The sequence below is a fragment of the Lepidochelys kempii genome, chromosome 1, assembly GCF_965140265.1.
Source record: "Lepidochelys kempii isolate rLepKem1 chromosome 1, rLepKem1.hap2, whole genome shotgun sequence".
Taxonomy (NCBI): Eukaryota; Metazoa; Chordata; order Testudines; family Cheloniidae; genus Lepidochelys; species Lepidochelys kempii.
The window spans coordinates 72702800-72716007 of record NC_133256.1 but is presented as its reverse complement, the minus strand read 5'-3'; the positions used below and the strand labels follow the sequence as shown (position 1 = coordinate 72716007).

General features: G+C 39.8%; 1 protein-coding gene across 21 annotated transcripts in view; it reads left to right on the top strand.

Moving 5' to 3' along the window:
- Positions 1-664: 664 nt before the first annotated feature.
- PCDH9 (protocadherin 9) overlaps positions 665-13208 on the top strand; it is an 894725-nt gene continuing 882181 nt past the window's right edge. For 20 of the 21 annotated variants that reach the window (XM_073346260.1, XM_073346237.1, XM_073346252.1 and 17 more), the window contains exons 1-2: positions 665-1240; positions 2438-5608. In XM_073346260.1, the coding sequence (XP_073202361.1) occupies positions 2573-5608 (3036 nt within the window). In that variant the 5' untranslated portion in view covers positions 665-1240; positions 2438-2572. Of the gene's footprint in view, positions 1241-2437; positions 5609-7150; positions 8247-13208 lie in introns of those variants that run through there. The other variant, XM_073346341.1, reaches the window with a different exon arrangement.

Genomic DNA, 13208 nt, shown 5'->3' with positions numbered 1-13208 from the left:
GTGTGACTGGGGACCGGGGCTCCCCGCTCCAACGCCGCGGTTAAAACGCATGTGGCCCCTCGCGTGGCTCCCCGCAGGCTAACTGGGGGCGTGCACACGCCGCTAAAGCCCGCTGAGAATACGCCACGCCGAGCCCCCGGCCCGGCGCAGTTCGGCACCACGCAGGGCCGCCGGCCGCCCCTGCAATCTGGGGCCGCGCTCCCCTCCCCCGCATTGCGATTCAGGAGCACACAGCCACGTCCCGCTGGGAGGCGGGCGCATGCACGGACCCCCCCCCCCCCTCCTGCCCACGTCTGGAAGGCGGCGGCGGCGGCAGGCAGGAGCCTCCTCCCGCCAGCCCGGCAGCGGCTCCCCGGCCTGAACCCAAGAGGTCCCGGCTCCCGCGCCATCCCTCGCGCTCCTGTCCCCCGCCGCTGCCCGCAAACCCATTAACCATCCCGCGCGGCGGCGGCAAGCTCCGCTCACCCTCCTCCTCCTCCGCTCCGCCTCCCCGCGGCCCCGGCCGCCCGAGCGACGCGCCTGGCGGCCAATGCCAGGGCAGCGCCGCTCCAGCCTCCACCCCTGCTGCTGCAGGCCAATCGGGTGCCACAGGAGGCGTGGCTTAGCAATGCTCACACCCTCCCTCTGGGCTTATTGAGAGTTATATCAAGAAATTTCAGTTCAGAGAGAGAGAGAGAGAGAAGGAGAAAAAGAAAGAGACACTAGGAGGGAGAAAGGCAGGGGACGCGCTGTAGCTTCCTTCCATCACTAAAGCAATAACCTATTAGGATATCCTTTGGCTCCTATCACCCCAGAGATGCAAAGAAGGAGAGAGCAGCAGCAACCAGCCCAACTCTGACATTTCTAATAAGAACTTACAGACTTAACATGCCCGCCTCTCTACACTGAGGAGACAGGAATGGAAAATGTGTGCAGTGTAGAGTGGAAAATACCCCTGATCTAAAGAAGTGCACTGGCTTTTGTGCTTGCTGGTTGGTTGTGGCGGTGTATGCACGTTAAGCACCAGAAGGATCGTCGCCGGATAGAAATGAAACGTGGAGAGGATGACTAACGACAGAACTGTGAATTTGTTCTCTGGAGTTGCTAATTTCCCACCCCGAAGCAACACATTTCGCAAAGAGCAAGCGTTTGGCTGCTGCTGATTTCTCCAAAACCGGTGGTTTAGCAGATGCTTTGTGCTGTATGTGTTGGATCAGATCCTTGCTGAGCCGCAGCAGATCGGCAAAGGTAGACAACCAGTGTAAGTGCAAAGTTACACATGCACCGTGTCTCTGATTTTTTTTTCTACAAAAATACTAAATATATTTATCTAGGTAGAGAATCTGTGTTTCTGATTCAGTTGCTGTTCGTGGCAAAGGCTCACCTACTCGGCTGTCTCTGCATCCCTACCTGCATCACTCTGCTGGAAGTGATCACAGGCATCAGCTACCGTGCAGCTTTAATGCAGATAAGATGTAGTGCTTAGGCGCTGACCAATTCCACTAAAGTATGTAGATGCCTGGAGCCGTGCACCATTTAATTTGCGGTTAATAGAGCATTTAGGCAGAAGTCTTTTTTTTTTTAACCTGCATTATCAGTCTGCAGTATTTATGTGTGACAGCTGCTAATAACATCCTGAGGGGAGATCAGTGTCAATGGTAAAAGACTGCACCTTTTCCCCTCCTCCTGTGATCAGAACATATTTTTTTTCTACATGTTCTTTGCAAACATTTAGGTTGCTTCTAAGTTGCATTTTGAATCCCCAATCCCTCTGATTTAGATTGTTTTAAAAATCAGATAAAGTTTAAACATAAGGTGAAGTATCCAACATCTGGAGCCGAGACACCGAGCTCACTGTGTAAGAAACTGTGAGTCCTGTTATTGTCTCCTTAGTTAATAGGGATGTGAAGTAGCCAGTGACGACTGCTGCTGCAGCATGTCCGGGTGCTTATTTCCCAGTACGATAGCAATAGTGGGGTATGCAAGGCACCAGGAGGAAAGAAAAATCTGGTTAGCAAAAAAAAAAAACAAAACAAAACAAAAAAAAACCAAAACCCGCACGGAAGGAAACAACAAATTACGATTGGCAGCTGACATTGCAGTTAGCACAGAATCCTATAGAAGTACAGCAAGGTTTTTCACTGTCACCAAATGGCTAGGTGGAGGGGGGATTGCACATTACTGATTATTACACCAAGTGCTAAGAAACGATTTGGAAAGTACGTGTTGAAACTGTAGCTGCCTTTTAGTATGGCAAATAGTTAATTCCATTCTCGGTATGTGTAACTAACGGGATATTGGTGCATTCGTCCGGGATTGCTTGTAAAAGGGAGGAGCAGGGGTATGTACAGTGTGCAAGCGTGCATTGCGAAAATGAGTAGTAGTTTTTGGTGGTTGTGGATTTGTTTTGGTTTTTTTTGTGAAACAATAATGCTCCTCTGTGTGATTGTGTTGACAGTTGCTGTCTCCAAATAAGAAATGAGATGTAATGCATCCTGCAGTCTATGCACGCCTCCTCTTGCAAATCGTGCACCATTCCTCCTTGGAAACCTTTAAATCCTAAAATCCAGAAAAAGAGAATAAACACATTATCATGGACCTGAGGGATTTTTACCTGTTGGCCGCTCTGATTGCCTGTTTAAGGCTGGATTCAGCTATAGCTCAAGAACTTATTTACACTATTAGAGAGGAGCTGCCTGAAAATGTACCCATAGGAAACATACCAAAGGATCTGAACATTTCTCACATCAATGCTGCCACAGGGACCAGCGCCAGCCTTGTCTACAGACTGGTTTCTAAAGCAGGGGATGCCCCTTTGGTCAAAGTGTCCAGCACCACCGGGGAAATCTTCACCACCTCTAATAGAATAGACAGAGAAAAACTCTGTGCTGGAGCCTCCTATGCTGAAGAAAATGAGTGTTTTTTTGAACTTGAAGTGGTGATTCTCCCCAATGACTTTTTTAGACTGATCAAAATAAAAATAATTGTAAAAGATACCAATGACAATGCACCTATGTTTCCATCCCCTGTCATTAATATTTCCATACCTGAAAACACATTGATCAACAGCCGCTTTCCAATTCCATCAGCAACTGATCCTGACACTGGTTTCAACGGTGTACAGCACTATGAACTGTTAAATGGGCAGAGTGTCTTCGGACTGGATATTGTTGAAACTCCAGAAGGAGAGAAATGGCCTCAACTAATTGTACAGCAAAACTTGGATAGAGAGCAGAAGGACACCTATGTGATGAAAATCAAAGTAGAGGATGGAGGAACCCCTCAGAAATCCAGCACAGCCATACTGCAAGTCACAGTAAGTGATGTCAATGATAACAGGCCAGTTTTTAAAGAGAGTCAGGTGGAGGTTCACATACCAGAGAATGCCCCAGTAGGCACCTCTGTAATTCAGCTTCATGCTACAGATGCAGATGTAGGAAGCAATGCAGAAATCAGATATATTTTTGGTGCCCAAGTTGCCCCTGCAACCAAAAGGCTCTTTGCTTTAAATAACACAACAGGGCTGATTACAGTTCAGAGGTCCTTAGATCGAGAAGAGACTGCTATTCACAAAGTGACAGTGCTGGCCAGTGACGGTAGCTCTACTCCTGCTCGGGCAACTGTTACCATCAATGTCACTGATGTAAATGATAACCCTCCTAACATAGACCTCAGGTACATTATAAGTCCCATCAATGGCACAGTATACTTATCTGAGAAAGATCCTGTCAATACAAAGATTGCCCTAATTACAGTTTCAGATAAGGACACTGATGTGAATGGCAAAGTGATCTGTTTCATTGAGAGAGAGGTCCCATTTCACTTGAAGGCAGTTTATGACAACCAGTATTTGTTAGAGACCTCTTCCTTGTTGGACTATGAGGGCACCAAAGAATTCAGCTTTAAAATTGTTGCCTCTGATTCTGGCAAGCCCAGTTTGAACCAGACTGCCCTGGTAAGAGTTAAACTGGAGGATGAAAATGACAACCCTCCAATTTTCAGCCAGCCTGTAATTGAGCTGTCAGTTTCTGAAAACAACCGTCGTGGTCTATACTTAACAACTATTAGTGCCACAGACGAAGACAGTGGGAAAAATGCAGACATTGTTTATCAGCTTGGCCCTAATGCCTCCTTTTTCGATCTGGATCGAAAGACGGGAGTTTTGACAGCCTCCAGAGTTTTTGATAGAGAAGAGCAAGAACGTTTCATTTTCACTGTAACAGCAAGGGACAACGGCACCCCTCCTCTGCAGAGTCAAGCGGCTGTAATTGTTACTGTGCTGGATGAAAATGACAACAGTCCTAAATTTACTCATAATCACTTTCAGTTTTTTGTATCTGAGAACTTACCAAAGTATAGCACTGTGGGAGTGATCACAGTGACCGATGCAGATGCCGGGGAAAATAAAGCAGTGACCCTTTCCATCCTGAATGATAATGAGAACTTTGTGCTGGATCCTTACTCTGGAGTTATAAAGTCCAATGTTTCTTTTGATCGAGAACAGCAGAGTTCGTACACCTTTGATGTCAAGGCCATTGATGGAGGACAACCTCCTCGCTCTTCTACAGCAAAAGTAACAATAAATGTCATGGATGTTAATGATAACAGCCCAGTTGTCATATACCCACCTTCTAATACTTCTTTTAAGTTGGTGCCACTCTCAGCAATCCCAGGCTCTGTCGTAGCAGAAGTATTTGCTGTGGATATAGACACTGGAATGAATGCTGAACTTAAATATACAATTGTAAGTGGAAATAACAAAGGTTTATTTCGTATTGATCCAGTGACAGGTAATATTACTTTGGAAGAAAAACCAGCTCCTACTGATGTGGGGCTGCATCGTTTAGTGGTCAACATAAGTGACTTGGGTTATCCTAAATCCTTGCATACTCTTGTGCTTGTATTTTTGTATGTAAATGACACTGCTGGAAATGCCTCTTATATTTATGACTTGATACGTAGGACTATGGAAACACCCTTGGACAGGAATATAGGGGACAGTAGCCAACCCTATCAAAATGAGGACTATCTTACTATCATGATTGCTATAGTGGCAGGTGCTATGGTTGTGATAGTGGTGATATTTGTCACAGTTCTGGTTCGCTGTCGACATGCCTCTAGGTTCAAAGCGGCACAAAGGAGCAAGCAAGGTGCTGAATGGATGTCTCCCAATCAGGAGAACAAACAGAACAAGAAAAAGAAAAGGAAGAAAAGGAAGTCTCCTAAAAGTTCTCTTTTGAACTTTGTTACCATTGAGGAGTCGAAACCTGATGATGCTGTTCATGAACCTATCAACGGGACGATAAGCCTTCCAGCTGAGCTGGAGGAGCAAAGTATAGGAAGATTTGACTGGGGCACAGCACCACCAACAACCTTTAAGCCTAACAGTCCTGATCTTGCTAAGCATTACAAATCTGCCTCTCCACAGTCTGCTTTTCATCTTAAACCTGACACTCCAGTATCAGTGAAAAAGCATCATGTGATTCAGGAACTTCCATTGGACAACACCTTTGTTGGTGGTTGTGACACCCTTTCCAAACGCTCTTCCACTAGTTCAGATCACTTCAGTGCCTCAGAGTGCAGTTCCCAAGGAGGCTTCAAGACAAAGGGCCCCTTACACACCAGACAGGTAAATGAGCACTTTTACTGGTCTATAAGTACTGCATACAAGTGCCCAATCAACCAGTATTAAAGTGCCAGTTTGTCTTTTGTTTAGGTCTACTTTTAGCTTGGTTATAATATGGAGAGAGAGAAAAAAGACCACTTTACCATCTATCTGGGGACTTGTAAATTGCCTCTGATATTTCACAGTTTTAAGAGTCACTGATTATTAAAAAGAACGTGCACATATACACACACATGCAAGCACACACACACACACACACACACACTCTCACGTGTGTGTGCATAAACAACAGATCAAAAATGGAAAAAGATTGTTAAAAGCCAAATTGTTTTCCCAAGGGTGTCCCAGTGTAAAGGTTACTGAAGAAGAAAAACTGTGTTTTCTAATATGCCAGATTCCACTCAAAGAGAAAATTTGACTGTTTCAGGATTAATGTGTTACTTTGGGGATATGTAAATTCACTTTTAAATTTCAAGTGAGGCTGGTTTGAGTGTCTTTTATATTTCAAACTAATTTGGAATATTGTTAAGTTACTGTTGTTAAAGGGGTTCTTATTTTTTCACTTACAAAGATAGCAGAATTTCCAAGGAACTTCATCTGTGAAGCATATGGTTTGTTGGTAGGATATAACTAAGCCATAAAGAAGTCTTCCTCTGTTTTGATTTGTAATTATTTTGTTGTTATAGAGTAAAGTAGGGGATCTAATAGAAAGTTTTTAGCATATTTTCAAAAATGGCCAAAGTATACTTTCAAAACAAATGCATTTGCTCTAAATACAACTTAATTATGCAGAAAAAAATCAGCCCATTGTACGTATTTTCTCATCTTAGTTATGCATAAGTGATCTGTCATAACTCCTTTTAAACTGTGAAATATGCCATATGAAGAGGGATTAGGAAGGTGATAAACTCACATTTCAACCAAATCCAGCATTAGTTTTTCTTAGGTCTAATAATTCCTTGCTAATAAAGATTTAAATGCAGCGCTGTCTAATTTATTTCATTGATGCTTGTCTTTTGCCACTAAATTAGAATGTCAGTATAGCCTGTAGATGGCACTAAGGTACTGTGTCGCTTGTGCTGGCCAGGTGCCAATCCTGCAGTAGATAGGAAATGGGGGAGGGAGGATCAAAGTAGTACTACAGCCAAAGAAACCTTTTGTTTAATCATAGTTGCACTGGAGCAACCAGTAGTTAAATGTACAGGTTTGCAAAGCAGCTTCTTAGTGCTTAGTTTTCACTGCACCAACTTTCTAGGGTTTAGCAATCAACTTCATGTTACTGTAGGCATTGTATTCTTCAATATATGGTGATTTGTCTGAATTTATTAGGGGTCCACAAAGTATGAATCTTAGAGCAGCAGGCAAGGAACATTTAAATTTGTCTTTGCAAAAAGATTTTGTCAGTAGCAAGTTTAGGACCAAGTAATTTCCTTGCTGTTGCATTAATTAGCCTTATCTAAGATGAATGTGATGTTCCCCAAACCATGTCTTGACTTTTGGGTGTCTGTAAGCTGTCATACTAACAAGACACCTTGTTTTAAACAGGCACTTACAAGGCATCTGCTCTCTAAGTAACTACTCCAAAAATCGTCAATAGACTTGAAATGAGACACTGAAGAAACACTTAGAAAACTCTCCACCCAAAAAATCTATCTTTCACAAGGACTTTAAAGCACTGTAAACTCTCAGAATGTTTTATGCACTACAGTAGCACTCCTGTCAGCATACATTTTTTTAAAAATGCTGATTTACAAAACCTCCAGTGCAGAGCAGCTCTGGGTAATCTGTGGTTGTTCAGATGAGGGAATACTCTCTTCCCTCATTTTAGTTACAAAATTTGAAAACCTCCTTCTTTGGTCTTCAGAGGTGCTGATAATTTTACTTAAATTAACTTCCCATGTTCTGTTAAAAGAATCACTCTTAATCCCCTTCAGCGTCCCAAAGAAGTTAAAGGAAATTAAGCTCACCAAAATGATTTAGCTGACAGAATATGTCAGCACTGAACAGTGATGCTGAATGTGGGCAGAAAACCTACAGGCAACATTTTCACTTTTTTTTGTTCTTTACATTAAACAAATGTTGCTTGAGTTTTAGTAATAACACAAGTCAGTATACTCACACTCTTATTATGGACCTGATTCAAATCCTGTTGTAGGCAATGGAAAGATTCTCAATGACTTCCATGGACTTTGAATCAGTCTATAGAAGAGGTATAATGTTACATGGGACTGAAAATGCAACTGTATTTTATTACTCTTTTTATATAAAACATAAACAATATAAACAATTATTATAATTGAGCTTTTCCATTCATAAGCCTGATTTTTTAAAAGAGTTTTTCCAGTTGATCAGTGGTACAGGAACTGAGGTTTTTGACCTTATAACATTTTCTGATGGTTGAGTTCAGCCAACAGTGGCAGCGTGAGTTAGCAGTCTGGTATTTATCTATGATCTCTAGAGTTAGGATGTATCTTTGCTACTGTTCCCTGTGACGATACAGAAATTAAATATAGTTTCATAGGTAGGGGTTGTTGGGGTTTTTTAAAGCCTTGTTGATATAGAGTATGTCCTTAAAGTAGAATATAAAATTTTAAATAAAATCTTTCTTATAGAATGTTAGGTGAAAATAATGTAAGATCTGAAATGCATTTTTTTAAAGTCCTCTGTGAAAAAATGTTTAATTCCGTGCATAGTACTGTTTTCTTGCATTTAGAATTGAGGATTTCTGTATTTTATGCCATAAAGCTATAGAAAAGCATCTTTTGCAGAAAGTTTTTCTTTCTGTAATTTGGAAAGGGTCCATGAAACGTTGCAGAGAATAAAAAAGGGAGAAGGTTAGGGGAATATTTACCTGAGAAATGTTATCATGATATATTTTCCATTAAAAATGTCATTTGAGATTATTATCCAAGATGAAAACACCTATACATTGCATTAGGTACTGCAGATAAACTAAAACACACTTATTCAGGCAAAACTCCCATTGACTTTAAGTCATCTGCTAGGACTGGGTCCCATGATAAAATCTTTCAGGACTCCTAAATTTTCAGAATACTTTGTTGGGCTTTAGCTATGTGACTGCCATCAAATCCAATGGAAATTGCTTGGCTAAACTTCTGTTCACCACTTTGAATTATGCTGGTTGGTGTTTCAAAAAGTGCCCAGTATAAAAACCAAAGCCCTCCCCAAGTGCCTATGATGCAGAACACCTGGTAGCTGCTCTGAGCAGAGCACTTTTGAATACTTGAACTTGGGAGTGTCTTTCAGAGCTAATTAACATAATTAGGAGCATGAAAAGAATGTTACCCACTGTCAGATCTTGTTGCTCAGATTTTGTAGTCACTAATATGACCCATGAATAATACTGAAATCTATGCAGGGTGTTCCGTCACTGTTCATTTCAGTATTCAGCTGAACAAAAACAGTATCCAAAATATTAAGCCAATGCACCAAACAACTAAGTACAAAATACAGCAGAAGACAGCATGTTGCATTTTTGTGTGTGAAAGGGTTTTCTTTTATAAAAACCCTACTCAGGGTCATAATATTAGCAATAGGATAAATAGTGAAATGATAGACAATGAAAGTCAAATCACCACACTGTATTCCAATTTTACACTAATGTAACTCTGTCCCAACAAATTTGGAAGGAGTTACACCATTGTAAAACTGCAGTAACTTAGGGCTAAACACTTACATTGATGTCACAGGGAAAGTTATGAGCAAAGACTTCAATTCATGGAAGCATTCCTATTCAGAATAGCACTTAAGTGTGTGCTTAATTTAAAGTGCATACATATATTCCATTGAAGTCAATGGATGTAAGCACAGGATCAGAGGTAATCATCTGCTAAAATGTTATCCTAAGTTGGGATGGACTACAGTACATGCTTTAATACTTTTCTGTATCTGGACCAAAATTAAACCCTTTCGGAAATGTGCACAATTCCACTGAATTCAATCAAGGTAAACAAGCACTGACTTTGGCCCTACATTTTCAAGCACTCAAAAGACAAAAAATACAAAAAATTAAGGATCTCATAGTAACCTTAATTGACACACATTTTCCATATTGCATATTACAGTATGTATTTAACTGCATAACAGTAATGCAGTGTATTCTGTGGGGCCAGTTCTGTGCTCCTTATTCAGTCAGTGGGAGTTTTGCTGAGTAAGGCGTGAATATGAAGAATGAAGACTCACTATTATGAGTGAAGATCACTTAAGCTTGCTCTGTCAAATGTAATGTTTGGCATTTTTGACTTTGGAGTGTTTAAAATTGTAACCTGAAGCTTTTGTATTCAGTTTCTCTGTTAATTAAGGAAAAAAAGATTAAAACACTAATGCATTTAATGTGTTCTTCCACAGTTGCAAAGTTGAAAGTGTGTGCAACTGTGGTAATCCACAGTGGAATAGCAGTACAGAATTTTTCATACCTTGTAAAGATTGCCATTACATATTCATAGCATTCCATAGTCCCGTAAATAGTATTGTTCTTAGTGGCAATTTTTTACTGCAGATGCACAAAGTTGCATTTTCTATCAACTATAATTTCATTTTTCAATTATTTATGCTTATTTTTATTTTATTTTTACATTAGCCTGGACATTAGTCCTTGGTGAGGACTAGCCACTGAGAGAACTTCAACATATAAAATTCAGCTGTTTTTGAGTTATGTATGTCTTTAAAAAACTGGAAATGCTGAAAAAGTACAGTATGTTTTTCCATCTTTGCATAGCTCAAAAATAGGATAACATATTTTGCTCAACTGGCTAAAGAAATTCATCTTTGAACTGAGACTAAGCATGGAAAATTTCAGCTGAAAGGGAGAGTTTTTCAGCAAGTTAAGAGCATGTGAAAACTCACGGTTATAATGGAAATCTGAACATAACCCTAAGCTATAATACTGTTTTCAATTGTGGCACTGTAAATGCTAAGCTATAATAAGGAACATTTTGTGTATACAGCTACATACAGTAAAAGCCTAGCAAGCTTCCTTTCTCTTGAAATCAGTTTTCCATGCAGAGAATTTTTGTCTGAATCACTGCAGTCTGTTCTCACCTGGATGTGCAGTGCCTAACTTTCATAAATGCTAATAAGAATCACATCACACATGGTAGAGAGAACAGGATCCTAAGAGTTTAATGCTATTGGAGTTTTGTGGTACTGTTCTTTTGTGTTTCGGGACAAGAAGGGATCTTTCTAGTTACCATTTCAGATTTTCATTTTCAAAGAATCTATTCTTCTAGCAAAACCATATCAGCCACACTTTATTGACAGCAATTTCATTGTAGCTAGAGGCTTTACAGTAAGCTGTTTATTGCTGTTCCCTAACTCAGTTGACAGCAATTGGGGAATTAATTTTCTTGCCCCTGGTGTGCTTTCTTGGATATAAACAACAGATGTTAAAGATATGAAAACTGTGACCCATTTACATTTGACAACTCTTTAAGTACACAGTTTACCTGTATGGATTACACAGAAGTTCATATTGGGGCAGAAAACAAACACATACAAAATTTAATGTGAGGAATGGTGAATAATAGGTAAAATTGCTCCATGAATGCTATACTATTCATTTTCACGTTAGAGTTGTTTATCCATATATCAAGCATGTAATACACTGACACATATTTTATATATACATATATACGTACACATATGCCCATATATCTGTATATCTATCCACACATATGCACACACACACACACATATATATATATATATATATATACAGCTCTCATTTACAAAAGTGCCTGCTCAGTGCAGTCTCATTGTGCCTGCTTACTGTGGGCCTCATCTGACCCATCTGGTATTCAACATAACTGAATATAATGTAGCAGTCAGAAAGCAGTGTATTCTGAAAAATCTAGTAATAGCCATAGATAATATTTGAATTTACTTAGCATCTTCCATCTAAAAACATCCTAAAATCCTTTAAAACCTGTATTCATTCATTCACCTCTGAACTACAGCTCTCTCTGGTACTTCCTTTAGTGCAGGTGTTGATTCAATACAAACACAGAGGGAAAAAGTGAAACTAAATCATCAACAGCATTTCCTGCTGCAGCCTTGGTTTTTCCTTTTAATTCACAGCCTGTGGTGGAATGTCTTGAGGATGATCTATAAAATCATATATGCTAGGTATATCACTGTAGACATTTCGTTCTAGTTTTCTCTGATTTACTCAATCCCATTTACAAGAAAGATATTACCCAGGATGTAAATCATGGAGGAATTTACCCCATATCTATAGACATTGGTGTATTTCTGTTAGAAATCAACATGAACACATAACGTGCCATTTTTTTTCTCTTGACAGGATTCCAATCAGCAAGGAACTTAAGCACTTGTCTAAGTTAAAGCATATGACTAGTCCTAACAGGGCTTACGCACTTGCTTAAGATTTAGCATCTTGCAGAATTGTGACCTTAAGGGCTTCTCTACACACAAAAGTTGTACTGTGTTAACTATACCATTATAGTATGAGTGATATAACCCTTTTAGTGTGGATGCAGTTATATCATTATAGGGATGCATTAAACCAGTATAATTTCTATATGGGAAGGGGAATAAGATAAATTGGGATAAGGCACCTTTATAGTGATATAACTGTGTCCTGTACCAGTATAACTATTTTGCTAAAAAAAACCGTAGCTCTAATCAAAATAGATATACTGGTACAAAAACCGTGCAGACGAGGCTCACACCACATGGATGTAAGTCAGATAAACGTAAGGCCCATTGTCTCTTTATGTCAGCTTCATATTGTCCTCATTAAGAAAGTTTCACGGTGTAAATCATGGAAGAATTTGGCCCATTGTGTCAATTATCTCCATATTTTTAAAGTGGACTCAGTCTAACCTCTGGTTTTGGGAACACAGTGAATTGTGAGTGAAAATACATTTGGTTGTTTGATTATCTGATTTGTAGGCATATTCGGGTAATTAGGTGTCTAAACGCTAGCAGGTTCCCCTACAAAGATCGTGCCTATAAAGTAGATCATTTGCTACTTCAACAGTTAGCAAGGTTAGCAAGAATGAAAAGTTATTATAAACCTCTGTGTATCTTTGTAGTGTTTCTGCTATCATACCACATGAAAAGTGAAACTTGAATAGTTCACCCTTTGTCAGGAGATTAGCATTCTTTCAAGTTGTCATGCAGTTGCTGTAGTTTACTGTGAAGTCTCTTTGTAGTCATGTTATATTTTGCAAAATACCACACTGTACTTTGCATTAGTAAAATCTCTATGTCACTATTGTAGTACTGTTTTCGAATATGCATGCTCTACCTACAGGAAGAACACAATAAGCTCTCATTTACATACACTCTTAATAGTAAGAATTAAAAATTTGAGGCCAAATCTTCAGCTGGGGTAAATCAGCACAGTTTCATTTACTTCAGTAGAGTTATGCTGATTTAACCCAGCTGAGGATCTTGTTTGATATTTTTGTTTTTACAAAAAACTAGTGTGGGGGGAGCAGGTGATGCTGATATAAAATATCCAAAATATAAAATAACTCTGAGTCAAATAAATGTGGGCTTGATTGAACTCCAGATTAATCCATTTTGAATTCAATCAAACACAGTGCAGAGCACCTCC